At 48.6% G+C, this 26,104-nt stretch overlaps 10 protein-coding genes across 10 annotated transcripts; 2 read left to right on the plus strand and 8 right to left on the minus strand.

The window, feature by feature from the left end:
- Positions 1–244: 244 nt before the first annotated feature.
- N7525_011152 (oleate hydratase) lies at positions 245–1,916 on the minus strand (the record flags this gene model as incomplete). Its single annotated transcript, XM_002560783.1, has 2 exons — positions 245–1,310; positions 1,369–1,916. The coding sequence occupies 2 exons, from the start codon at positions 1,914–1,916 to the stop codon at positions 245–247; spliced, it is 1,614 nt and encodes a 537-aa protein (XP_002560829.1).
- A 431-nt stretch (positions 1,917–2,347) lies between these two features.
- N7525_011153 (uncharacterized protein) lies at positions 2,348–2,630 on the minus strand (the record flags this gene model as incomplete). Its single annotated transcript, XM_061215369.1, is given in 2 exon segments — positions 2,348–2,413; positions 2,424–2,630. 2 exon segments carry the CDS (start codon positions 2,628–2,630, stop codon positions 2,348–2,350), a joined length of 273 nt encoding a protein of 90 aa, XP_061067881.1.
- Positions 2,631–4,025: 1,395 nt separating this feature from the next.
- On the plus strand, positions 4,026–4,415 carry N7525_011154 (uncharacterized protein; the record flags this gene model as incomplete). Its single annotated transcript, XM_061215370.1, has 2 exons — positions 4,026–4,088; positions 4,137–4,415. The coding sequence occupies 2 exons, from the start codon at positions 4,026–4,028 to the stop codon at positions 4,413–4,415; spliced, it is 342 nt and encodes a 113-aa protein (XP_061067882.1).
- Positions 4,416–5,195: 780 nt separating this feature from the next.
- Positions 5,196–7,451, minus strand: N7525_011155 (ATP-binding cassette domain-containing protein; the record flags this gene model as incomplete). Its single annotated transcript, XM_061215371.1, has 8 exons — positions 5,196–5,219; positions 5,291–6,362; positions 6,425–6,521; positions 6,574–6,735; positions 6,792–7,194; positions 7,249–7,260; positions 7,346–7,370; positions 7,432–7,451. The coding sequence occupies 8 exons, from the start codon at positions 7,449–7,451 to the stop codon at positions 5,196–5,198; spliced, it is 1,815 nt and encodes a 604-aa protein (XP_061067883.1).
- A 1,029-nt stretch (positions 7,452–8,480) lies between these two features.
- Positions 8,481–13,045, plus strand: N7525_011156 (chromatin-remodeling ATPase CHD1; the record flags this gene model as incomplete). The annotated part of the gene is made up of 2 exons (XM_002560786.2): positions 8,481–12,865; positions 12,922–13,045. 2 exons carry the CDS (start codon positions 8,481–8,483, stop codon positions 13,043–13,045), a joined length of 4,509 nt encoding a protein of 1,502 aa, XP_002560832.2.
- A 1,441-nt stretch (positions 13,046–14,486) lies between these two features.
- On the minus strand, positions 14,487–15,750 carry N7525_011157 (C2H2-type zinc finger protein; the record flags this gene model as incomplete). The annotated part of the gene is made up of 2 exons (XM_002560787.1): positions 14,487–15,118; positions 15,204–15,750. 2 exons carry the CDS (start codon positions 15,748–15,750, stop codon positions 14,487–14,489), a joined length of 1,179 nt encoding a protein of 392 aa, XP_002560833.1.
- Positions 15,751–16,341: 591 nt separating this feature from the next.
- Positions 16,342–17,433, minus strand: N7525_011158 (aldo/keto reductase family protein; the record flags this gene model as incomplete). Its single annotated transcript, XM_002560788.1, has 3 exons — positions 16,342–16,822; positions 16,897–17,329; positions 17,382–17,433. 3 exons carry the CDS (start codon positions 17,431–17,433, stop codon positions 16,342–16,344), a joined length of 966 nt encoding a protein of 321 aa, XP_002560834.1.
- Positions 17,434–18,170: 737 nt separating this feature from the next.
- Positions 18,171–18,818, minus strand: N7525_011159 (uncharacterized protein; the record flags this gene model as incomplete). Its single annotated transcript, XM_002560789.1, has 2 exons — positions 18,171–18,614; positions 18,675–18,818. 2 exons carry the CDS (start codon positions 18,816–18,818, stop codon positions 18,171–18,173), a joined length of 588 nt encoding a protein of 195 aa, XP_002560835.1.
- A 740-nt stretch (positions 18,819–19,558) lies between these two features.
- On the minus strand, positions 19,559–20,729 carry N7525_011160 (uncharacterized protein; the record flags this gene model as incomplete). The annotated part of the gene is made up of 4 exons (XM_002560790.1): positions 19,559–19,597; positions 19,671–19,763; positions 19,814–20,028; positions 20,102–20,729. 4 exons carry the CDS (start codon positions 20,727–20,729, stop codon positions 19,559–19,561), a joined length of 975 nt encoding a protein of 324 aa, XP_002560836.1.
- Positions 20,730–24,155: 3,426 nt separating this feature from the next.
- On the minus strand, positions 24,156–25,969 carry N7525_011161 (uncharacterized protein; the record flags this gene model as incomplete). Its single annotated transcript, XM_002560791.1, has 2 exons — positions 24,156–24,845; positions 24,941–25,969. The coding sequence occupies 2 exons, from the start codon at positions 25,967–25,969 to the stop codon at positions 24,156–24,158; spliced, it is 1,719 nt and encodes a 572-aa protein (XP_002560837.1).
- Positions 25,970–26,104: the final 135 nt, after the last annotated feature.

Consider the following 26,104-nt stretch of genomic DNA (forward strand, 5'->3'; position numbering starts at 1 on the left):
TATCTCGATCATATCATATTGGAGCGTTGCGAGGTCCACGTGCATGATATTCGAGGGTGTATTGAATCGATAAAAAGTCCCAAAGCAGGCCAAGTCAACGTACAGTTTCTTTCTTTCTTTTTTTTTTTTTTTTTTTTGGCTTAGGGATCTGAACAGTGACAGTAATCTGAACATTGGGCATACTGATCGTTTCACGTCACCCTCGACCCCTTGATACGTGAGTGGCCCACCTAGCGTACTCATATCACCTCCAAAAGAGAATTTTTCTGATAATCGAGGTGTTCGAATATAAAGGACCATCTAACTCTCCTTTCAGACCCATTAGCTTGTAGACTGCCGTTTTGGCAGTGCGGATGCCGTAACTGACGTCTGAGCATGTATAACCCGAGGACTCTGTAAACGGCCCCACAAGACCTACATTGGATAGGGGCGTAATTGATGGACGGTCATTCAATGCCCTCGTTATAAACAATGAACTCATCCGGGGCATCGCACGTGGAATGGTGACAGTCCGGGACAATGGCGGGTTGTAGTGGAGATTGAGGTGACCTAGTATCTCAGATAATATATCCGCACCGGAACAGTGGAGCAAAATCCGATTCACGTAATTTCCTTCGACTCTGGGGGCATGCGCAAACCCCCAAAGAACGCGGACATCTTCTGGCTGCGATGAAAAGACCGGCTGGGCGGGTATGCACAGATTTATCTTCCAATTGCTGTCGCCGAGAAATATGAATGCACCGGCCTCAGATCTGCACTTTATAAGTGATCTGAGGTCATCGTAGAGAACTAGATCCTGCGTGGTGATCGTGAAGGATTCCACCATAGTTTCAGACTGGCGCGTGCAGAAGTTGTACGGATTGCCAAGGCCGTTATGTTTATTGCCAAGGTCCAGCCATACTGACCAATTTTGGTCGAACAAATCGTCCGCATCGAGTGATTGCCACACTGGCGAAGAATTATTCGTACCAACTGCTGAACCTGAGATGGTGGATCCGATATTCATAATCACGATATCGTTCTCCCCTAGTTGCTTGCGTAGTTGTTGTTTGCCTTTGACCAGGTTGAATCCTGTAACTTTTGGTTTAGCGTCATCTTTAGACACCTGTATATCCTTGACTTCGACGCCAAATCGAAAGTCAACTCCACAGCTTTCGAGAAAACGATAAATTGGCGAGTATAAAGACTCATACTGATAATACCCTGTGATGTCGAGGCAGCTTAGAATACTTAAGCTGTGGAATTGAGGCATATATTGACGAATAGAGCGCCTGAACTCCGCTGCACTGTGCCACGGCTGGAAGCCAAATCTGGCGAAATATCAGAAACGGGGTCGAGTAAGTAGTGCTGGGTAGTACAGATACGCACTGGGCAGACCAGATTGTCCAGAAAGGGCTTTGGAAAAAGTTCTCCGGGAGAAGCTCCTGGACTTGCCTCTGTGATAGATATGTTTCGCGCTTGAAGAGAATTTGTATCAAAGCTATCCGATGCTTGATGCTCAGATTTAGTGAATCTGTGGGTATGTGATTCACTGAGCCCTTGGTCATAGCCAGAAAGCAGGTTCGAACGTCTCTTTTCTTGGGGACTCGGTTTGCCTCTGCCGTTTGTATCTCCTCCAAAAGAGACGGCCCTTGCGATTGTGTTGAGGGAAGAGTTGCGAGGAGTCTTTCCATCGGTAAGCCAGCTGGAACAGGCAGACATGCGGCGAATTGGTCGTATCCGTCGGACCAGCTACCTGGGCGGTGCGATATTCGCTCCGAGAACAGGTGCTTGTCTATGATATGGATTTTTGGTGGATGTACTTTGGCGTCTTTGATTAAATATACCGCGGAAGCTAATGCTTCACTTCCGCTTCCAAAGATCCACGCCTCGGTATCCTGGGTAGTACCCCGGTCCGCAAACTGTGGCTGGGACATTATTTCTAGATGAAGCAAATCACTCAATGCCGACAGAAGCAAAGTTCCAAGCGAGGAAGCCTGTACTATTTAAGAGGCATAAATTGCCGCAACTGACGTCACCTGACCGTTTTCGTCAATTCACGATGGGATAACTTGGCATATTCCAAAGTCAAAGCTACCTATGTGAATGGCCTGCATATCGACGTATGAGCAGGTTTGCTGTAGATGGATCGGTGGATCGACGCCGTCCTCTACCGTGCCATATATGACTCCGGGTCATGTGGTGCTTAGTGGTGGGCCCCACCGGTCTATAAAAGCGTAGGTAGTTACAAGAACTAACCCCTCAACCAATCCAAACCGAAATAGATCATCCCACTTCGTCTACCCCGATTGATCGGCCAGCCAAGAGATAACTCCGGGTATTCCTAGACTCGGGAGATGAGCCCAACTTACAAGAAAGATTGGTACGAGGTGAGGAAGTCATTGCGGAACGGCCAGGTAGGCGTGGCGCCCACCTGTACTTACATAGCACAAGGGCGGCTGCGGCAAACTATGAATGCTACTGCTGCTGTAGTTGCGATTAATGGTAGAGCGAGTGACCCGAGCAGGAGAGAGCGTCGGGACTCCAATGCGGATATCACATCCGCAATTGCGACCAATAGCTTGACGAGCGGATTTGCGCTGAGATTCCCAATGGGAAAAGTCATATGGGATGCATATCTGATGTGCCATCTTCACTGTGACACACACGCTAGCTAGGGCTTGAGGTCATACAAAAAAGTAGTATATGGAACTGCAAGGAAATGAAGGATAGTATATTTGATTCGGCATAGAACTCAGAACCCAAGGAAAATTCCAAACTCTCAGCGTGCTATAAAATCATTCTAGAATACGAATATCTGACATCCAATCCGGATGAGAAATTAAACTAGAATATGGGACGTGTCCCCCAAGGAAATCCTCTTCTTCTGTAGAACTGTTCGCAATCTCCTGCTTGTCCATATTCAGTTGACTTGTTGAAATAGAGGTACCTTCAGACAATATTTCCTCCTTACGAGGGGTGATAACTTCTGGATGCACGTCCACGCGCTTGTCAGACCCCGCGATCTTATCCGAGAGAGCTTCTTCCGTGGTGTCCCTGGGTAATTCGTAACCCCTCAGGAGCTGCTCCAAGCATTAACGAAGTGTGTGGACCTACCTCTCTCTTAGCTCATGGGACATGGTGAATAAGCCCGATATCAGTGCCGCGAGTAAGTTTGCATGACCAACTATGACACTGAGATGCGGATTACGACTAGAGGCTTCTTTTGCCAGTTTAGCGCGACACATATGAAGAAGTTCAAGCTGGCATATGCTCATTGGTGTTGTACCTCTGTTACGATATATCACGCCCAATAAAAATCGTTCGAGTGATTTATTCAAAATAACTTCTTTCGAGAGCAGTACGTATGTGATGTTAGTATCCACAGCACGCGGAGGGTGTGGGTGAATTTATAGGTAACATTAGAACTTCCTCGAGTCGAAGGACTATGGTGAGCGGGTGGCGTTTTAGTCCACCTCACCCAGCCGAGCTCGAATGTTCCACGCCACCCTAGCAATACCAATGCGACGTGATTTGATCAGAATAAGGAAGGGTCTGGATTCCTACCATATGCGGCATTGCCAGCAAAAACTTGGCTGCTTTTCCACTGCCAAGCTCTTCATGGACATGGACGATATGGACGCTGATTCGCCTGTTCTCACGCCGTTTACACCCCACCCCCACAAGACTATATGACCTACAACTCTCTGGAATCACATATAATGCCACGTGGTAAGGTCAAGGTCAATCGCAATTCGCTTGTCGGTTCGAAAGAGTCGCGCTGGGTTAGACAGGACAATTCACTGAAACAGCAAACGGGCGTAAATATCAACGTTATCTTAATCGAATGATATCTAACGTGGCCTAAAGGTCTAATAAGCCTCGAGATAACCCTAATCACTGTATGTATCCTAATAGTCTATTATAGTAGTTCGCTAAACCCGACGACCTTCGAGCCAAACCATCTACACTCCCTCGACGTATACCTTCCTGTGTATGGTGCGAACATATACCAGCCCCTACTGGAGAGGCCGATGATTTACAAGATGCATGACTCGAACCATTCATTTGACGCGGTTCGATGGCTCTGTGAGGTTCGCGCACGTCGAGTACGACGCAAGACTTTGCGCGGTGGGATGAAAAAGAAGGATCACTAGACCGAGGATAGCGTCCATTATTGGTACGGGCGCTGTCCTCAGCTTCAAAAGGAGTGTAACTCGGATTGGCCCAAGACGCCTCAGCGGTTCACAGGTCCGCTGGTACAAAGGCGTACGCCTCCTGCAGCGTTTCCCGTCGTCGATCTTGCTAGACTTCCTGCTAAGGCGGCATCTCCTAAGAGTGATACGGACTCCGAGGGTGATGATGATGAGAGCGAGGCCAGTGAGAGCTCTGAGGATATGGGCTGGATGAAACCTGCTGTAGAAGATTGGACATAGGATGAACATAAAAGAGCGAATAGGAAGTTCAAAAAACATCTGTACAACAATGGGTTGAAACTATCTACACGACGGAGAGGTAATGTAATGTACCTGGCAGCTTTTCAGCAATCGCCTCTTCCATGCCATCCCCAAGTCTGGAATCATTCTCATCACCAATCCATTCCGACGCGACATCTTTAAACAAATCATAAAATTCATGGAAGAGCTTTTTTTGGAACCCAAACCCTCCAACCTAATGCAAACATAAGAACTCCGTTGGAACAATAAACCATGCCGAACCTAATCCACCATTAAAAATTTAACCGGCGTTAGTGGAAGATCTGCAGACATGTGTTCCCAACCGGGGGCCGATGACTCTGGATATGATATATAAACCCGGAGCAAATCAAGGCAGATTGCAAGGCGAATAACGATGTAGACATTTGCTGATAGACTGACGAATGGCAACAGGTCGCAGAAGTAAAGGAGCGTACTAGACCAAGAATAGCAGGGTGTGAAGCAGGTCACACTACCTTCTAGTCGGGATCACTGTTGCCATTTAAGTCATCATCATCGTCGTCATCTCCATCGTCGTCCGAGAGACCGTCATCGGCACCGGAAGAGGACCCGGCGCGGTGACGGAATCCCTCTCCCTGAACCCCCGAGGCTCTGTATACGCCTAGGAACCCCATTAACCACACGATCTTCCAATCGCCGCGGTGCCTGTTGCGCCGCTGCTCATAGTCGCGGCCATCACGTTTGTGACGGCGGCGACGATGCTCGTTGTGGACGCCCTTTTCAGTTCTCTTCTTCCAAGAAGTACTGTTGAATATAGTTAGCACCGGATTTATAAGTGGAATTCGTAGCATCCATGGATAAGGTAGAAAACTTACGAAGTTGCCTGCCAGCTTCTGCTCCTGGTCCATTTGACTGTTGTACTTGTTGATACGGGGGCGGTAACTGGTGGGGTCACGACGGAAAGTGACATCCAAGCTCTTCAAGAACCTGTTGCAACCACCGACCAGAGACTCTGGCGTCTGAGCGCGAGCACTCACGGATGGCTGGCCGTCGAAGACGATGACACGATCGGCCAGGTAGGTGGCCATGATGAAATCGTGCTCGACGATGAAAGCGGTCTTCTTGGTGTGCATAATGAAACGCTTGATGACACGAGCAGCGACAATACGCTGCTCGGAGTCGAGGTAGGCACTGGGCTCGTCGATCAAGTAGATATCAGCGGGCATACCCAGAGCCAAGACAATAGCGACACGCTGCAATTCACCACCGGACAGGTTCTGAACCTCCTGGTCGATGAAGTCATCCATCTTCAGGGGCTTGTAGACGTCGGTCTGGAACTGAGGAGACAGGAAAGCGGTCTTGATACGTTTGAAGAAGAGTTGACGCACGGTACCGGTGAACTTGGGTGTAATCTTCTGGGGCTTCATGCTGATGTTCATCTTGGGGACGGAGATAAGACCATCAGGCTTCAATGCACCAGCAAGCATCTTACAGAAAGTGGTCTTTCCAGTTCCGTTCTCGCCCATCATGACGACGATCTCGGAGTCGGTGAACTTTCCGGCCTCAACCTTCAGGTGGAAGTCACCCAAAGTCTTCTCCATCGTGGGATAAGCGAAGGCACGATCCTTGTCCGCAACGAACTCCTCACCAGCCTCGGCAAGACGGAAGGTCAGAGATTCCTCACGGAATCGCAGGTTCTCGGTAGGAATGTGGCCGTCCAAGAAGATGTTGATACCCTCACGGACGGAGGAAGGCAGAGTGACGACACCGTAAACAGCAGGACGACCATACAGCACGCAAATGAAGTCGGACAAGTAATCGAGGACGGACAAATCGTGCTCGACAACAATGACATAGTCATCAGGGCGGAGGAGGCTGCGGATTGTACGGGCAGCAGCCAGACGCTGCTTAACATCGAGATATGAGGAAGGCTCGTCGAACATGTACCTACATCAGTATTAGTAACGGAGAGGACTCAATGGCGTGAATATACTGAACGAAGAACATACACGTCGGCCTTCTGCACACAAACCAGACCAATAGCAAAACGCTGAAGCTCACCACCGGAAAGGTGGCCGATATCACGCTGCGCAACTTGGTTCAGCTCTGGGAGAAGGTTAGCAAATGAATCCCAGGATATTGGAGTACGGGAACACACCAAGGACATCCATAATCTCCTGCTCGTTACCCAGCGCAGCGCGCGCGGAGATGAGCTGCTGCACCTGCTGAACAGGTCCCTTCACAGCACGGGGAATCTGATCGACATATTGAGGCTTCACAACCGCTTTCAGATCGTCTTCCAAAATCTTGGTGAAGTAGTCTATCACAGTTAGCAAAGTCGGACAGAGGCCGTGACACTCAGGCTATGGTGCTTACTCTGCAAATCGGAACCACGGAAGTACTTCAGGATTTCCTCCCAGTCGGGAGGGTTGTCGTAACGACCGAGGTTAGGCTTCAGCTTGCCACTGAGAATCTTCAACGCGGTACTCTTTCCAATACCGTTTGTTCCAACCAGACCGAGAACCTGACCGGGACGGGGCATGGGAAGTCGGTGAAGCTTGAAACTGTTGGCTGAGTAGCGGTGGGTGACTTGGGTCTCGAGGTTGGTGGGCAAGTTGATAATGTGAATGGCTCCGAAGGGACACTTCTTGGGGCAGATACCACAACCAATGCACAGACGTTCGGAAATGAAGGCGATCTTAGAAGAGGGATCGACTTCAATGCAAAGCTTGCCTGTGCGGACCACAGGACAAGACTTCTTGCACTCTTGACGACATTTCTGCAATTAATTAGCCTCCGTGCAGACAACCGAATATCATGACGAATCGCGTACCTTCGGTTTGCACTGTAAAGTTGGAAAGATGAGGTGTGAGCCAGGCGTTCATGAACCGGAGAGAAAATCTTATTAGTGGGGGTATTTCGCGACGAACCTTGTCACTGTTGATGATCGCAATACTATAGAGAGAAATGTATCGTTAGCTGATGATATGACACCTCGAAGGCTCCAGAAACATACCGAGTAAGCTTGTCAGACATGGTGGGTGGATGTGGTTCAAAGGAAACCGTGTGTATGAAGCGGGTTGAAAAAAAAGAATCAGCACCAAGTGGAGGAGGGACGGAGGGTTGAGATTGGCGGAATAAGCGCTGTCGCAGGTAAATGAACTGGGCTCAGCAAAAGCACCAAGTATCTCTGCGCAGACTTGACTAGAAATAAGACAGGAAGAATCACTGCTATCAACGAACGAGGGGCGATAGAATTCAATGCACTTCGCTTTCTGTGGGCTGTGATGCCTTAGGCCACATCTGCGTCACTTATTTATCAAGGCGGTGATTGGCTGTTGGCCTGAACTCGGACTGGTGGTTTATCCGAAATCCGCAAGCCACGTGATGATACGTTATGTCCGGTGCCAAGCGAATACGCTAGTCCCAACAGGGTTAAGCTAGTTGGTGCCTAATAGATCGGGTGTCTGCTTTCCCTGCAAACCAAACCGAAGCAAACCCTCCAGTCAGTCCCCAACTCTTAGTTCTTCCAAGTCTCTCGTCTCCTCCTCCCCCAAGATTCCAGCTTCACGCCTCCCCCCCACCATTTACTTTTCCACATTGATCGACAGATCCCCCGCTTTCGGGGTCACCACGCTATGGAGTGTAAGTGATTTAATCTTTTCCTCAAAGCACAGACGTGCCGACCGAAGCATTCGCCGCGGTACTTCTCCGCGCTTGTCGACCCACTGCACGAATCCTTGAATCCCTCTATTCTGCTCCGATCGGGTCAGTTTTCAACTGTCGTCGATCAAGCGGCGTGCCACTGCTTTCTCCAAGTCTGGTTGTGTGTACCAATCTGTCCATTGCTTTGGCTTACAGTCTGGCCGCGTCCATCCCACCCGCTATCAAAAAACATACTCTTTCATCAAAGTCAATATCCTGTCCCATTGTGCTAGATTTTAGGCTCAATTTGACTGCAATTTGAGTCGCGTGCTATTGTTCCACCTGTCCCTGTCTCTTTCATGCCTCTCCTAGCCCGAATCGAGCTTCAATGCTGACTGCCCCTCGGTAATAGCCTCTGGCATGGTGATCCCATCTGCTCAGGAACCTCCTTCTACGTCGACCATGTCTAATGGCTACCCTATTTCGCCGGTCGCTGACGATACCCACACGGATGGCGACGTGGTAACGCAACGTGAGCGCAGTCCGTCCGAGCCCGTGGAGTCTCACCCCGTCTCCGAGTCCTCCCCCGAACCCGATGTTGCGGACGAGTCATATGACGGCGCGTCTGCCGATTCAGATGCGGAAGATGAGGACGCAGCGGACGACAACAGCGATTACGACGCCAATACATACAGCCGTGAAAACTCTTCATCCCCTCATCCCGTCCGCGGTGCGAAGCGCAAATCGTCACCGGTTAGCGAAACCGACCTGATCAGACAAAATCCCGATCTTTACGGGCTTCGACGAAGTGGTCGTGCTCGCACAACGCGCCCTGTCGCCGACTCATCTGACTCAGACTCAGATGATGTTGCACCACGTACTAAACGTCGTCGCAAAGATCCATCCCAACAACCATCTAAAGCCTCGCGATCCGCTACTGTGTCTTCCCTATCTGAGTCCGACAGTGATGAGTATGGCGGAAAGAGTGCTCGTGCTAGCAAGGCGAGAAGGCGACGTCTCCAACAAACTGCTAGTTATGAGCCCTCATTGAACGAGGTCCGCTTCTCAACACGAACCGCCAAGAAGGTGTCAAACTACAACGAGGATGATGAGGAAGACGAAGCCATGTTTGAAGATGATCCTGAAGATCTTGCGCCGAACTACTGGGTGGAGAGTTATGTAGAGGACACTCGCCCCGCTGTCGACGTCGTCCTGAATCACCGCCTCAAGGAGGGCATCGACCCAAAAGCCAATGATCTCGGCCGCAACGACTTTGAGTTTTGTATCAAGTGGCAGGACAAATCACACTATCATGCTACGTGGGAAAGCAATGAATCGATAGCCAATTTCCGCAGCACGCGACGCGTGGATAATTATGTTCGGAAAGTGCTCAATGAGGATATTCGGTTGCAATACAGTGTCGATGCCCCTCCTGAAGATCGCGAAAAATGGAACCTCGATCGCGAGCGAGACGTCGAGGCCATAGAGGATTACAAAAAGGTTGAACGAGTCATTGGTGTACGTGATGGCGAGGATGGTACCACGGAATACCTTGTAAAATGGAAGCGTCTCTTCTACGATTCCTGTACTTGGGAACCAGAGGACCTGGTTAGTGAGATCGCTCAACGTGAGATTGACCGATTCTTGGACCGCACCGCTCGACAACCCATCTCCGACAAGAACGAGATGAATGTTGCCACGCGTAAATCCTTCGAGCCCATTCATGGAACTCCTAGTTTCTTGCAGAATGGAGAACTCAAGGACTTCCAAGTCAAGGGTCTAAACTTCTTGGCTTTCAATTGGGTCAGGGGTCGCAATGTGGTTTTGGCTGATGAGATGGGTCTCGGAAAGACAGTACAAACTGTCTCCTTCATCAACTGGATGCGCCATGTCAGGCGACAGCAAGGGCCATTTATCGTCATCGTCCCTCTATCTACAATGCCAGCATGGGCTGATACCTTTGACCACTGGACACCGGACCTGAACTACGTTGTTTACAATGGTAGTGAAAAGGCACGCTCCGTTTTGCGCGATTATGAATTGATGGTCGATGGGAATCCCAAACGTCCAAAGTTCCACGTTCTCTTGACAACCTACGAGTATGCAATGAATGATTCACCGTTCCTCGGCCAATTCAAGTGGCAATTTATGGCAGTGGATGAGGCCCACCGTCTCAAGAATCGCGATTCACAATTGTATATCAAGTTGTTCGAATGGAAATGCCAGGCACGCCTCTTGATTACTGGTACCCCAATCCAAAACAACCTTGCCGAGCTTTCAGCACTAATGGATTTCCTCAACCCGGGCCTTGTTGAAGTCGACGTCGACATGGACTTGAATTCTGAGGTAGCATCTCAAAAACTTGCGGAATTGACTACTGCTATCCAGCCCTACATGTTGCGGCGTACCAAGTCCAAGGTTGAGTCGGATCTTCCTCCGAAAACTGAGAAGATCATTCGAGTCGAGCTTTCCGATGTCCAATTGGAATACTACAAGAACATCTTAACGAAAAACTACGCTGCACTGAACGATGGGAACAAGGGTATGAAGCAGTCTCTCCTGAACATCATGATGGAATTGAAAAAGGCCAGCAACCACCCGTTTATGTTCCCCAATGCAGAAGCAAAGATTCTGGAAGGCAGTGCTCGTCGAGAAGACATCCTTCGAGCCATGATCACCAGCAGTGGAAAGATGATGCTTCTCGATCAACTCCTCCGCAAGTTGAGCGTTGATGGCCATCGAGTTTTGATCTTCTGTCAGATGGTTGGCATGCTTAACATCCTGAGTGAGTATATGGAGTACCGTGGTTACAAGTATCAACGACTTGATGGAACTATCCCGTCTGCCGCCCGTCGCTTGGCAATTGAGCATTACAATGCTCCTGGTAGCACCGACTTTGCATTCCTTCTTTCAACCCGTGCAGGTGGTCTCGGTATCAACCTTATGACTGCGGACACTGTCGTTCTGTTTGATTCGGATTGGAACCCCCAGGCGGATTTGCAGGCTATGGCGCGTGCTCATCGAATCGGTCAAACAAGACCTGTCAGTGTTTACCGCCTTGTCTCAAAGGATACGATTGAAGAAGAAGTCATCGAAAGAGCTCGCAACAAGCTCTTGCTCGAGTTCATCACCATCCAGCGTGGTGTCACAGACAAAGAAGCCTCGGAGATGCAAAATAAGATGGCCCGCGTGGTTGCCGAGCCTAACTCCACAGACGATATCTCTCGGATCCTCAAGCGCCGCGGTCAGAAGATGTTCGAACAGACCGACAACCAGAAGAAACTGGAGCAGCTTGATATCGATTCCGTCCTTGCAAACGCTGAATTACACCAAACCGAAGAGGCTGAGCAAATCCAAGCCGACGGTGGCGAGGAATTTTTGAAAGCGTTCGACTTTGTCGACATCAAAGTTGACGATCTCACCTGGGACGACATCATTCCAAAGGAACAGCTCGAAGTGATCAAGGCCGAGGAAAAGCGCAAAGATGATGACCGTTATCTAGCTGAGGTCGTTGAGCAAAATCGACCCCGCAAGCGCCATGCTCCCACGGACACTACAGATTCACGAGAGGAGCGCAAGGCGAAACGACTCGCACGAGCTCAAGTCAATATCGATGATGGAGAGGAAGAGAGTGCCTCCTTGGATCCTAAGCGCCCCCTGGGAGAAAAAGAATACCGTGCGCTTTCTCGAGCTTTCCTGCGCTACGGCGATATGGATGACTCCGAAGACCTCATCCTCGAGGATGCCAGGCTACAAAATCGCGATCGAGGCACCGTTCGTGATGCTCTTCATGAAATTACCGACAAGGCAAACGCGCTTGTCCAAGAGAGTCTGGATCAATTAGAGGCCATGAAACAATCGGGTAGGAACCCCACCAAGAAAGAGCAGAAGGCCGTCTTGTTCGATCATCACGGTGTCAAGCGACTCAATGCATGGACTATCGTTGAGCGTCCACCCGATATGCGCCTTATCCGAAGCATCATTAAAGCATTGACTGATTTCAAGACATTCCGGCTTCCTGAGGCTACCAAATTAGCGGACTATAGCTGCCAGTGGGGTGCGCGCGAAGACGGGATGCTTCTTGTGGGTATCGCACGCCATGGGTTTGGTGCATGGACTCAGATTCGTGACGACACTGAGCTTGGCCTCGGCGACAAATTCTTCCTCGAGGAACACCGAGTGGAGCGCAAGACGCAACGCCTACAGACCGAGGAGAAGGCAACGAAATCACCGGGTGCTGTCCACCTTGTCCGACGAGCTGAATACCTCATGTCTGTTCTGAGAAACAAGTACAATAACAACGCTACAGCAAGAAGGGCAGTTGACAATCACCATCGCAACAACAAGCGTGGCTCACGGGTTTCGGGTAGTGGCAGTGTCTCCGCCTCCCCAGCGCCCTCGAGCTCTCGCAGGCCTGAGAATCCCCGCAAGGGCCATCGTGAGTCTGATCGATCACGGCCCCGCCCCCGGGATGTGGACCGTCATAATACTCCCAGCCATGACTCTCGTTCACGGTCTAGTCTTGATGATCGTCCACGTCATCGTCTATCCGATGCCTCTAACGATGAACTTCGTCGCCGCAAAGGTCATGAGAACGGCAGTTCTAATAAAGAAGACATGGCCTTCATGTTCTTCAAGCCTATCGTTGCCAATTTGAAGCAAGTGTCAATGATCACTGCCAAAAATTACCCAAGCAAAAACGAGCGGGCCCAGAAACTCCGGCTTACTCTTGTGAAGATTGGAGAATTCATTCGCAATAATCTGGAGGGCTCGCAATCGATGCCCTCCTTGGAGGTCCGACTCTGGTGCGTCCGCTTTACACACTCACATTCATCTTTTCATGTTCTGACTTGACTTCCAGGGATTACGTTTCACTCAACTACTGGCCAAACAAAGATGCCAGTGGTGCTAAGCTGCAGCAGATGTTCAATAAGGTCATGGAAGCCAGCAAAGCTTCCAAGGCCTCTAATGGCAGCTCAGCTTGAGCGATCGTACCCCGCCAGCACACTGGGTACAGGTGTTCTTTGTTTCAGCTCAACTTTAGCACGGTTTGATGATATGCATGTCCAGCGTTTCTGATATCGGATATCTACCTATCCTTTTCCTCCTCTTTTTCTCTTTTTTTTTTGATGATAGACACTCGGCGTATGCTTTTGCGATCTCTTCTCCGTCTACTCTCCACAATATTCCCAATCCCAATCTTTGACTATGTTATTCCGGTATTCTCGCATTGGACTCGAGTTTCTTTGGAGTCGTTGTTATTCATCTTCAGACATCTCGCACAATTCCTTGAGCTGCCCTCATCAAGGTGACCTCCGTCTCTCTCTTTTGCTCTTTGTTCGTTGAAGGTACATATGGATGCAACTTGTTGAATGGCATTGCGAATGGCGTCCGAATTCTTGCGTGAGCTCCAAAAGCACAGAAAGAGAATCTTCGAAATGAGCATGATCCACAATCTTGAATGATCACTGCATGGCGCGTTTTGGGGTTCTCTTCTTTTCAGATGTTTTCCAGTGGGGGAGTTTTGGACTGGCTCTCCATGGTCTTGTTTTGCCTGGATTGAGCCGTTCATACCATATCCCCTTTGCTTTAGTTTGCTTTTCTTGTATGCTGTGAGCATACTAGGATTCTTCCTATGGAGGCATCCGTAATCAAGGGCAGTTTGTTTTCTTTTCTCTGCACATGTATCTTATGGAGTGGCTGCTATGGCGTCGACTGATTTTCTTTATCTTCCTGGGATCATCCAGTGCGGATCATGTTATTTCATGTTATTTGAATTTCTTTGACTTGATTTCTGGTTAGAACCAACGTAAGACTAGCAAAGCACTTGGGCCTCAGTATGAATTGTCATTTAAGACTACAAGCGTCTGTAGACCATCACATAGACTCCAGGTAGATGGGTGACTCGAACAAAAGGATCCAGGTCTATCAATCCACACTCATCTACATGAGCTAATAAGAGCTCTGAAAAGGTCATACCTGTATAGGGCCCTGGTCTAGTTAGTTCATAATTGGCAGGTGATATCGGAGACTAGAAATAAGGATGTGGGATGGACTCCTCTATCTAGCCTTGCATTATAATGCCGCGGTGAGAAGCGAATCATGATTATTGACAATATAATTGTGATCACCCATAGTGGTGAGCTGTCATTGAGCGACATACCGAAGAAAAAGAAGAAAACAGAAAGGCTATTCGTACATTCCGTTGACACTGCTGTTTTGTCTGGGGTTGAAAATACAAAAAAACGCATTCACCAACGCCATGCACGCCGGGATATGAGAGAACAACAAATGAAACGGTAACTGCAAAGTGGCGCAATACTGAGGCCAAGCTAACCGAGCATGGCCTCAGGGGAGAGAAGGTTGAGGAGAAGAGGGGGAAAGTAGGGAAGGAGAGAGAATAGAGAAGTGAAAAAGACAAGCCAGCTAAGTGCTGCCCTCGATAGTCGGTGCCTCTGCCGACTTGGTCAACTGGTCCTGTTGATCTTGGAACTGCTGTTGCTGCTGCTGCAACTTTTCAAGGCTGGTCGTCAAGTGTGCAGGTGGTACCGAGCCAACCATTGCGCTGAACAGTCCGATCTCTGCATGAATGAGGTCGTCAAAGATAGCCTCCTTCTCGCGCCATGCGCGCTCGCGCCGCGGGCGGATTTCCTCCCACTCAGCTTGCAGCTGTGCAGCCTCCTTGCCAGCCCACGCGATCTGTCGACGAAGAAGACGGTAGAGGTCGCGTGGTGGTAGGGCGAGCTCGGATTCATCGAAGTCGAGCTCGGGTCCAAACTCTGGCATCGTGGTCTCGTCAGGATCGTGTGCGTCGGTTGTGACGGGGGTTGGCACAATGGTGATTGCTTCGGTGTGTGGCTCAGCCTCAGTTCCTGGCTCCCTGGGCTGGGTCAGCTTCAAGCGGATGCGTTGCAGCTTCGAGGCTGGGGTGCCGGTAGTGCTGCCCGCGGTGCCGTGGACTTTTGAGATGGAGTCATTTGGACGCATGGTGTCGGTCTCGTGAACAGAGCGCATGTGCTTGGTTAGCGCATCGGAACGGGTGAAATTGCGGTCACATTCTATAATTCATTGTTAGTACTCGAGATCTGTCAACATCATCCGCCCCCGTTTGGAGGGCTCGAGTCTGGGTCTGAGACAACGTACCGGGTAGAGTGCAGTAGAATGGCTTCTCGCGGGTGTGACTTCTCATATGCGCGCGGAGGGCATAAGCACTAGCATGCGTTTGACCTTTGCGGGTGCAATCGGACCACTCGCACGAGTACCGTTTCTGTCGGCTCCCGATGTGCTCGTTGTGGAGGTGCTGCACCAACCCATCCATGTTTCCGAGGTCGCCAGCGGTGCATCCATCCCATCGGCAAATAGTGACCTGGTCAGTACTCTGGCCACTATAGTCCTCTTCTTGATTGGTGCCAAGGAGTGAAAGGATGCCGGGGGAGTTTGGGATATCGCCGGAGCTATCGGAGGAGATCGAGGCAGTCGGGGAGGGAGGTGGGTGTATTTCGTCTTGAGCAGAGGAGAGAGGAGTCTGTCGGTCCCAGGATGGCACGCCAGTGCGACGACGCTTGGAGGGTGGCATGTTGGGCATCGAGGGCGAATGCGCGCGGCTCTCATGTTTCATGGATTCATGATCTGAAGTCTCGAGAGATCCAACCGAGGATAAGGGGGAACCGGGAGAGTCTCTTGAAGCCATTGTAAATGGTATAGCTTGTGCAGAGAAAGGGAGATGGCAACAAATAACTTTCACCTGTCTATTAGCTACACTGTAGATGTCGCGCTAGATATCGCGCGAGGGAGACTATCGTATCACATCACGTGTTCAGCCGTGGAGTCGAGCCTTGTCACGTGATGGACCGCGAGCTCTTCACAACTGAGCACCGCTCTCTTCCTATTTCTTCCTTCATTGCTCTAACATGTACGGAGTGACCATGGTTGTCTTAAAGACTATCATGCTATTTACCATTTCCTAGGTCCTTATCGATTCATTCACGAATGCACAGACCTCTCAATTAGTTGACCACACTAACCCAATGGTAAGCTCACATTTGCCCTCTGTACACACTACACTGCCATATACAATGAGCAACACCGAATATCTTCAAACCCCTACATACTACGTGATGATCATTATGAATTTGCAATCCTGACAACCACCTATCACATGTGAGGTTGTATGTTGACTCTTCTACACTTGATCTGACCTATGCAACAACCCATTCGCATGACAAACATCTCTCATTTGCTATGATCCAAGTCTAATAAATGTATATCTTGCAGGGAATTCCTAGTACCGAGCCCCAGAAACCGTGTGTTCCTCCAAAATAGCCTCGATCTCAGCCATCTCGGAATCCGTCAGCGCCTGTGCACCGCCCATGTTCTGGACCACCTTGTCCTTCGTAGTACCGCCAGGAATGGGAATAATAGTAGGCATGCCAGGCTTCTTACTCTGGGTAAGGATCCATGCCAGTGCAATCTGAGCAGAGGCAACACCCTTACGAGTAGCAAGGTCATTGACCTCATTGATGAGCTTCATGTTGTGTTTGAAGTTCTCTTCCTGGAAACGGGACAAATGGTGCCGGATATCACCAGCGGGGATATCGGCCAGCGAGGTCACAGCTCCGGTCAAGACACCTCGACCAAGTGGCGAGTAAGCGATAACAGGGATCTGCAGCTCCGCACAGGTTTTGGCAATGTCATTGTGGAGGATATCGGTAGACCACAAGGACATTTCAATCTCGACAGCAGCAATTGGATGTACCTTGTGTCTAGAGAAGCAGTTAGAGTTGAGTTTACCCATAGGGGGTGGAAGACCATAAAATCAAACACAGAGGGCACATACGCTCGGCGGATTGTCTCGGCATCAACCTCGCTCAATCCAATTCCTCCAATCTTGCCCTCCTTGACATACTCTGCGAGTACCTTGATGGTCTGCTCAACGGGGAAAGCAGGGTCTTGTCGCGCACATTCGAAAATATCAAGTTTCTTCTTGCCATCGAGCAGACGCAGACATTCGTCCACGCTACGACGGATGTTCTCTTCCGAGCCATCCGGGGTAAGCTCGCCCTTCTTCAAGCCACCTTTGACACTAAGAACGACCTTGTCTGCGTTCCCGGGGTACTTGGTGAAGTACTTGTTGAGGAGATGCAGAGAGTTGTACTCCGGAGTGCCATATAGCTCGCCCCCGTTCCAGAAGTTGGCACCGAGTTCCAGGGTAGTGTTCAGTGTCTCAAAGCACACCTCCTCTGAGGGAGGCTGCGCGTTCCAGGTCATTCCTGATTTTGTTAGCACAATATTCGCGAATTGCGGCGTTTGGGGGAGTCGCACTCATCGTGCCATAGCCAATGGGGCCGATTTCCTTTCCAATTAGAGAAGGCATTGTTGAATATCAAAGATAATTGTGTGAACTTCAGGGAGATGAGATAGAAATAGTTGGTAGAATGTCGAAGTTGGTGGGCTCCGATGGGCCTTTTATGGTTTTCAACTTTGGAAGATCGTGCCCCGCCGTCGGCTTGTCGCAGTTAAGGATACTCCCAGGTTGTTACCACGAGCTTCCTGCGGTCACTTCGTACGTCTAGATAAGCCCTCATACTAATGACTACGACTCCGGATTTCACGTCCGGGGCTAGCCTGCGGAGTTGTACTGCTGAGGTCCGGAGTTGTGACCGGAGAACGACCACGGAGTTAAGGGAGTTAAGCGTTCAAGCTCCATCCGGGAGACTACAGGGGGTGTAGAGTAGCGATTGATGTCTTTCAAGCTGCCACTGCCATAAATCCTGGTCTGCAAATTGTCTGCAATACAAGGAATCATACAGGAATGAGAGCTGAAAGCATCCGATGGATTGTATTTTGGATTTGCTTGTGTATTCTATTCTTAGAGAGGGATAGTGGAAAGTCGATTCCTACAGAATACTTTTTCAGTACAACTTGGTATAACTGCCTAGGGACTAGGACTATATAGTAACCGCATTTATAGGAAATCACTACAAACAAATATAACATCCAACACAGAAGTAACTCGTACATAGTATAGAATCAAAAACAGTAGTCTTTCAAGTTCACATTTTCCTCATGATCCATCGTTTCCTTTTTCCTTCTTCGTAGCGCTTCACACCCTCATAGGAAGTTCTCCAATCCAATCTCATCAGAACTGTTAATCGCATCGCTCAATCGATGTTCCAGCTCCTTATATACAGCATCAAAGACCGCAGGGAAGTTCTCCGCAGTAATTTTCTTACCCCCATTCCAACCTTGTCCAATTTGGATATTCTCCACTGGCCTGTTGTTGCTGTGCTCCTGTTTCACGGTATGGGTGTAGCCCGCCCCATTGCTGCCATGAGTCGGTGTGTAACTGGTGGAGCTGGAGTAGATGATGTGCGTGGTATGTGTTGGCTTCATATATTCCACGTCTTGCTCGTCCTTGATGCTGGCAGTGGGCGTGGAAGTGGGTGTGGAAGTGGGCGTGGCACTGGATGTTGCGGTTGAGCTTGGGCTTGGCTTTGTCAGGCCCAGCCCTTGCAGGATGTCATGGACGTATTCCGCAGTGTCTGGAATAAGCCTCTGTGTCTCTGTTAACAGTGTTCTCTTCCAAATATAGAGCGCCGCCTCTGAGTGACTAACCGGTGATCGAGATTCAAGTTTACCGACTTGTCCTTCTATCTGTTGGTCTGTCTGGTAGATTGGAAGCGCGTTGACAGTAGACACTACCAGCAGTGACACCAGCAAGAGTGAGAGCCATGAGGCTCTTGAAGTAACGTGTGACATGCTGTGTGGATTCAAGCGTATGTTGTGATGAAGTGGTGCTTGAAAATGGGATACTTCCAGGAACAGGCAAGTCTCAAGTGTCACAACTATTATAGGATTTAACACCTGGGGGGCCGATCTTCGACCCTATTTTGAAGACCACCGAAATTACCGAAATGCCAGTCTCTTACCGTTCGGAATGAGGGTTTATGGTAACTTGAATGCCGATGTTTATAACCCTGGTGTGTCATCCTCTTCTTTTCTTGTAGATCATTTCAAACTCTGTTTTCTTCAGCTAAGATGGCCAGAAGAAACTGTTCGTCTTATAAACTTATCTTGATACTGTAGCAAAACTATTATTCATTGGGGAAAGGGTTCCTTCGTGGATCTAGGGGCATATGTCGATCCCCAGTTATGACAGAACACATTCCAGGGACCAATTGTCCTGCAAATTGTCAACTGCGCCCTTGTTAGATCATGATGATTTTGCCAAGAAGAAAGGGCTCGCTGGAACGATAATATGAAGTGACTGGAATGATAGAGTGACACTGTTTCATGCTTGCATGCTCCATCCACTATGCAACTTCTGCCAAATAAACTTGTCCTTCTTTTACAATCTTCCGGAATAAGTATCAAAAATAAAAAGTACGTTTCGATTGGAGGCATCATAGATTTCTTCAATGTCCAATTTGTAGAAGAAACCGTTAATTATAAAATACTCTTGGCCCCGGGCTTAATCCTCGCTCCATTCCAATAACACCCTAGACACCGTCGTTAAAGGTATAATGGTTCATCCATCTCTGCAACGTAAATAAATGGTAAGCTAGTTTCCATGTCTGCACAGGCTTGCAATATATATTCAATCAAACTTACCTTATCATAAGGCTTGGATGAGTCGCAGAACCGTAGATCTGTCGCAAGACGGATGACATTGTCCGGGTCGTTGTTGACAGTAGAAGCGTGGATCTTGAACAAAGCGTTAGTATAACTAGACAAGTAAAGAAAAGGCAGCTCACCATATGAGGCTTGTGCAACACCACATCACCTGCCTCATACGCCGACACCATCCATCGTTGACCATGCTCGCGAGCGAAGTCAGTCGGGAACTCCGAGAGCAGGCCCGTGGACATCATATTCGAATTGAAAGCCGACTTGGCCTCTTCATCCGTCAGTCCAGCCTGCTTCGCTTTGGTAAAGAAGGCCTCTTCCATTTCAATTCCGACTTTGTCACCTATTGCGCAAATCCAATGAGTATGCAAACTTTCTCCAAGAAACTTTAACCAAAGACAGGGGCCAAAACAAACCATTTTCCAAGTAGATCAATCCACCCCCGTTGAGCTTGATATCTCCCATGGGAACCCAAGCAGTGATACTCGTCGGATCTCCATACCGCAAGAAGATCTGATCATAGTGCACGCCAATGGGCTTCGATTTGGGGAGGTTGTTCCTGAGAAGCGTGCGACGCATGCTCAAGGTATTCTTCCCCCAATCGGAGAAGCGCGCAATAAAATCATACAGCGCTGGGTGGTTACAGAACTTGTTCGCGTACCAGTCCTGGTAGTGTGCGTCGAGAGCAAGATCGACAAAGGCCGCTGCTCGCTCACCACCGGGCTTGCCGTTCCCGCCAATGTGGCCTGCCCCAATACCAGGGTAGTCTAGATGGTCCTTGGCGGGGTCGAAGACACCTTCTACCGGTGTTGTGCCGGGCTTCAGGACTCCTGTTGATTCCAGGGAGGAGAAGTATGCATCGCGGGCGGCGAGGACGTCCTCACGGGGCAGGACTCCTTTCAGTAAGAGGTAGCCGTCCTCGTCGTATCTTTTGCGAAGCTCTTCGAGCGGGAGGGTTGGGTCTGAGGGGCGGAGGAGGGTGGCATTCTCCGATGTCAAGGGGCCGTCGTTCACGGCGAGATTGTCTACTTGGACGCCGACCATGTTGGATGTGGGGAGCAACAGTTCAGATGTTATGGCAATTTAGAAGAAAGTTGTCTGGTTGGGATAGGTAGGACGGTGCCATTTTGTATCCTTCGCACCTCGGTTATCCTCATGGAGGGGTAAACACAACATAGTGTGAGCATCAATAGAGAAACATCCAACCAGAAGCCAGATAAGGGAGGTAGACACTGATACCCCCACCTCGTTTGATTGTATGACTTGAATTGATGTCAGGAGGGTTTGGAGATGTGCACAGGCAACAGCAAAGAGTAATATTCCCCGTGATTGGGGAGGAATTGATTGCCCTTTTTGGCGAAATGTGGGGAGGTGCCAATGTTAACGGGGGAGAAAGTCCCTCTTCGGCTTCTTCGTCCGAAATTCTCCTAGATGGGTCGGATAAATGTGTAAATTATGCATCGAGTGCAACAGCAATCTCTTGATATTACAAGGCGCATAGCTATTTTCAGAATATACTACAATTTCTATCATGCAGAGGTGCTACGGACATGACTGAGACCCTGAGCCCCAAGAGCCCCAAATGCAAAGAGAATCAACGAGAGTGACTTGTCAGTCAATACCGATGTAAAGATGGGCAGAGGGTATTCATAATAGATAGTGGTACCTACCGCAAGAGGGAAAGGGATTTGCTCTCCACGAAAGAGATATCGTCGTCAGAAGTTTTGTAGGGTGCGGTGACATAGTGGTGTGCGGACGAGCAGTTTATTGGTAATTCGGGTCAATGCTTCGTTTGGATCACCCTTCCTGAAGGCGTCTCTTGTCATCCATGGATATCCATCCGTCGAGCTTTGTCAAATCAGCTGCGTGTCATGTTGACTTCAATGTTCCTTTATATTTTTTATAGAGAGGCTAGTGTAGTTATTCTTTAGATTACGTATAGGTATACTATCGAGTTATATAAGCGTGATCCGTTAGTGTATATTACGAATCTAGCCCTCGATTATTTTTTAAAGGCTAGTATACCGGGTACCTAGCTAGTTAATATAATCCTAGCTCGTATATCTCTATCCTCGCCTTATACTACTTACCGAGGTTAGTATTAACGGAAACTAGTAAAATATGTGACCTGCCAGTTCTTCATAAGAAAAGAGTGATGAGATCTCCCTATGTCACGTGACGTCTCCCCATGCATGTAGTCTGATCTACTTCCTTTCCTCTGTATCATTACATAGCTCTCCGTACAATATCAATATATTGTCCAGCCTTTCATGATCTCTGTCATCCAGTAGATATTATCAGGTTATGAGCCCGGGGACTCGCTATTGGTCCAATCTAACAATTGATCAATATCCTCGGCCTGCGCGTCTTCGACAGACGCAGCGTGTATCTCACTGCACAAGCGTGTAATTCATTACGCAGGAGGTAGTCTTGCACCCCTCCTACATCAAAAAGAATTTGAAGCTTACAACACGTAATCTCCTTGTCATCTCCACGGAGCAGGAGAATTGCCTTTTTCGGCAGCGTGAATAGCTTCAATTCCATCGGTGAGGTGGGCGGTGTCTCTTACAGAGATTTCTGCCGGTTGTTATCATCTCATCTGGGTAGCACCTTCCTTTGTTTGCTGCCTCGACAGAGTTTTCACTCTCTGTCGACCTTGCAGAGTTTTCTTCTTAACAACTCTCATCCATCCACTCTTTGCATAGAGATCTTACATCAATTTTGCATCTCTTTGCTCCCTTCCTTGCTAGTTTTATCATTTACTAGCATCTTCTTCATCTGTATTAAGAACTAGCATCTCATTACATCGGATCCTACATCCATTCCCAGACCCTATGTCTACCCTAGACCCCGCGTCTACCCCGGACCCTATATCCACTTTCGGATCCTATATCCACCCGGAGACCAGCTTGTCTCCACCCTTCTTTCCTTCCTCCGTCAATTAATCCGGTTACATCAAGATAGAGACTCCAATTATAACCTCGTCGACCACCAAGTTCTCTGACTTCGTTCCTACCCTCAAAGGAGAAGCCAACTAGGAGATATGGAAACAATATATTAAAATTGGCCTAAATAGCATTGATCTAACATTCTGGCCTATTTTTATTAGTGACAACAAGCGCCCTCCCAACTTCCTAGCATAGTGGAAGATAAAGTCTTCGAGGACACGGTGACGGAGATTGATTAACTTACACGAAACCGAAACTATAGGTTTGAATAACTCCATGTCTATAGTAGGATAGGTTACCTCGTTAAAGCTACCCTTCTATCATATAGATACACTATAGTCATTAAAGCTACTATAGTGGAGAAGTAGTATCGCCTTTAAGCGGAGGCGAACAATTATCGTTACCTTAGGAGCTTATAAGGAAATTAGATCCCTATCTATCTTAGATCCTTTTAGCTATAGGTCGCGTATTAGTACTATAGTGAATTAATGGCTGAGATAATGGTCTTAGGCTGGTTAGGAACGCGACTTTAGCATATAATTAATAACAAGAATTCTAGTTTCTTCAATTAGGAGCGTAAGAAAGCTCTAACCGTGCTCCGGTCCCACGGAGTCGTCTATAACGATAGTGAGTGGCGCAATATATTATAGGATCACCTTAGTGGCTAGTTAATTATCATTGACTTAGAGGATATGAAATTGTTAAAGCGCCGTCAGGTTCTTAGATCAACTTCTAGCAATACCTGGCGTGGTTATCGCGTCGGGCCGGGGAAAGGCAGAAAAAAGCCCCTATCTAGCTTAACTACTGTCTGCTTATGACCGCCCCTAGACCCATAGACCACGCGTTAGTTGATGTTTACGTCTGCACCTTCAGATCACTTAATACGGCCGTGATGCCTAGGGGGAGGGGAGTACAGCGTTAGATTCACAAATCGAATAAGGAAACTAAAGCCCCCGGAATAAGGGTAATACATGAAGATCTTAGTCGAGACAATGTGTTTGGAATGAAGAGCTTAGGCGGGCGTTGATAATCGAATCGACTCTGCAGCGACCGGGGGCAGCAAGACGACGACTATGTCGAGCTGAGACAGGAGACGCAAAACGTCTTCGTGTGTCATGAGAAGGAAATCCACTTTCTACCTGTTAAACTAGCTACCTTATTCTTGATACCCGCATTTCCGTTGCATGGGTCAGGCCTAAAGAAATTCTGCTCCCTATTACTAGAGTTACTGAACATCTCTCATATGGTGTATTTTGTTTCTCTTCTATTGCGCTACCACTCATGCCGCGAGCCTTATGCATAATTCTCCTTAATCCTCAATGATCTACTATTTTTGATATGTACTCCGTATTTACCCCTCTATCCAGAATATCGGTATTGCGTGTTCTTAGTTTGTAACTTGTCCTATCAAATCCATTTGTAGTCTCATCCTACAGAAGTTGGCTATGCGTCGATACCCACAACACTAGCTAATGTTGGTAGCTAACATAGATAGTATCTGACGACGGGTATGATATTCCATTCAAGGGAATTCCCCACGACTCTTCAGATGAAGGAATCCTTTCTTCGCCCGATAGGAAATATCATAGCTCGCCTCATGCCCACGCAACCCTTTCGGGACATCCTTCAACTCAAATTTGAGTATCATCAAGGTAGTCATAATCCTCATCTCAACCATGGCAAGTCTACGTCCCCAACAAGACCGAATCCCCAACCCGAAGGCCAACTGTGGATAGCTTGACCCATCAAACTCAAGATCCCCCTTCTCATTTCGCACAAGCCATCGCTCTGGATCAAATATCTCCAGGTCAGGGTTGCCCTTGCCAGGATACATTCTTGACGCTTTGACATCACTCCAGTATTTCGACGGAGGTGACGGCTTGTAGTCCGGTCCTTGGCAAACAAGTAGAACAACTGTACCCTTCGGAATGCGATGACCAAGCAACTCTGTATCTTTTGCTGCGTCGCGTGGGACTAGCATCGCTGCGCGTAGTCTAAGAGTTTCCTCCAGCACAGCATCCAAGTACGGAAGCTTCGATTTTATGATTTCAGCTGCTGTAGGTAGCCGATTCTCTTGCATCGCACTGTCAAAGATTCCCTGCAGCTCCTCGCGGAGCTTCTCCTGGACGCTGGGATAATCGGCTAACAACTTCAAGATCCATACGAGAGCTGCACTCGTGGTATGTTGTCCTGCGATGAGGTTGCCGTATGCCTTTGACTGTCAGTATAATGAATGCTTAAATGACAGAAAGACAAAGGAAGATAAGATAGAAAGAGTCAAGCAAGAAACCAAGGAGACTTTCATACCTCGTCAACCATTATCTGCTTATCAAACACCGGCTCACGACGTGCTTTTCGGGCTGCCTTTTCTTCTCGATGTACCATATAATCAATCCCCGTGGAAGGATCTTCATCGCTTCGACAGCGCCGCACAGCAAGGTTGATGTGCTTGCGAATAAATCGATCCTTCGCCTCAAAGAAAGGTCTGTAGTAAGGAGAAACGTAACGCACCCACCAAGCTACGAGAAGTGGCGGCCATTTTGTAGTGTAAATAGCCGCCATTTTATCACCCACATCTGTAAGACCCTGCTGAAACTCGTGCAATGGAGCTTTAGAAAATTCGACCTCGTTGTACTCCCCAGAGGGCAATTTCGATCCATCGAGCTTCCCAACGTGATCAATTTGTCTATCGAGAGCCGAGTCTTGGAAGTCGGAACCAAAATGAAAGGCTACAATAACATCCAAAGCGAGAGTCTTCAGATCTGACACCATACTGAAAACTCTACCGTCACCCACGTGGAACTTATGTTGCCATAACTCGATGAGTTTAAGGACCGAGGAATGAATAGCGGGACCGGCAACATTGTGAAGATATTGTGGAGCAAGGAGGTCCTTCAACCAGTTCCTAGACTGCCTCCAGTTGTCTCCAGTTTTCATGTTGAGATGAAACTCCCCAAAGAGCGGGAACCGATCAATGATATATGCCGATCGGTCAAAGTCACTTCGTCCCATCAGCATCTCTCGGGCATTCCCAACGTCCGCGACCAGCACCACCGGCTTCGACAGGGGACCCATCAGCGCCTGACAGATTGGCGAGCCGTGATTCTCGAGTTGCTTGCTGCACCATTTTGCCAACCCTGAAGGATCGTCTCGGAGTTCCAAGACATCACCCCAAATTGACTGGGCGGACTTCTGGTTGAAGGGAATACCCGGAAGCGGCTTGGGGAGGAGCCTTCGATAGAGTGCGTAAAGAGATGTGAGAAGTACAGTTCCGAGCAAGAGGTGTTTGAGAAGATGTTCAGGCGTGGAAGAAAGAGCTATCTCGAGCCTCGACATTCTCAAGTGTGGTTTAATTTTCTGTTTTTGATTCGTCCTAAAGGTTGAGATTGGTGTATGATAACGAGCGAATTCAAGAAGTTTATGGAAATCTAGTCTAAAATATATACCCTATTAACTAGTAGTCAAATCATG

The sequence above is a fragment of the Penicillium rubens genome, assembly GCF_028828025.1.
Source record: "Penicillium rubens strain IBT 27055 chromosome Unknown utg000004l_segment0_segment0, whole genome shotgun sequence".
NCBI classification, from domain to species: domain Eukaryota; kingdom Fungi; phylum Ascomycota; class Eurotiomycetes; order Eurotiales; family Aspergillaceae; genus Penicillium; species Penicillium rubens.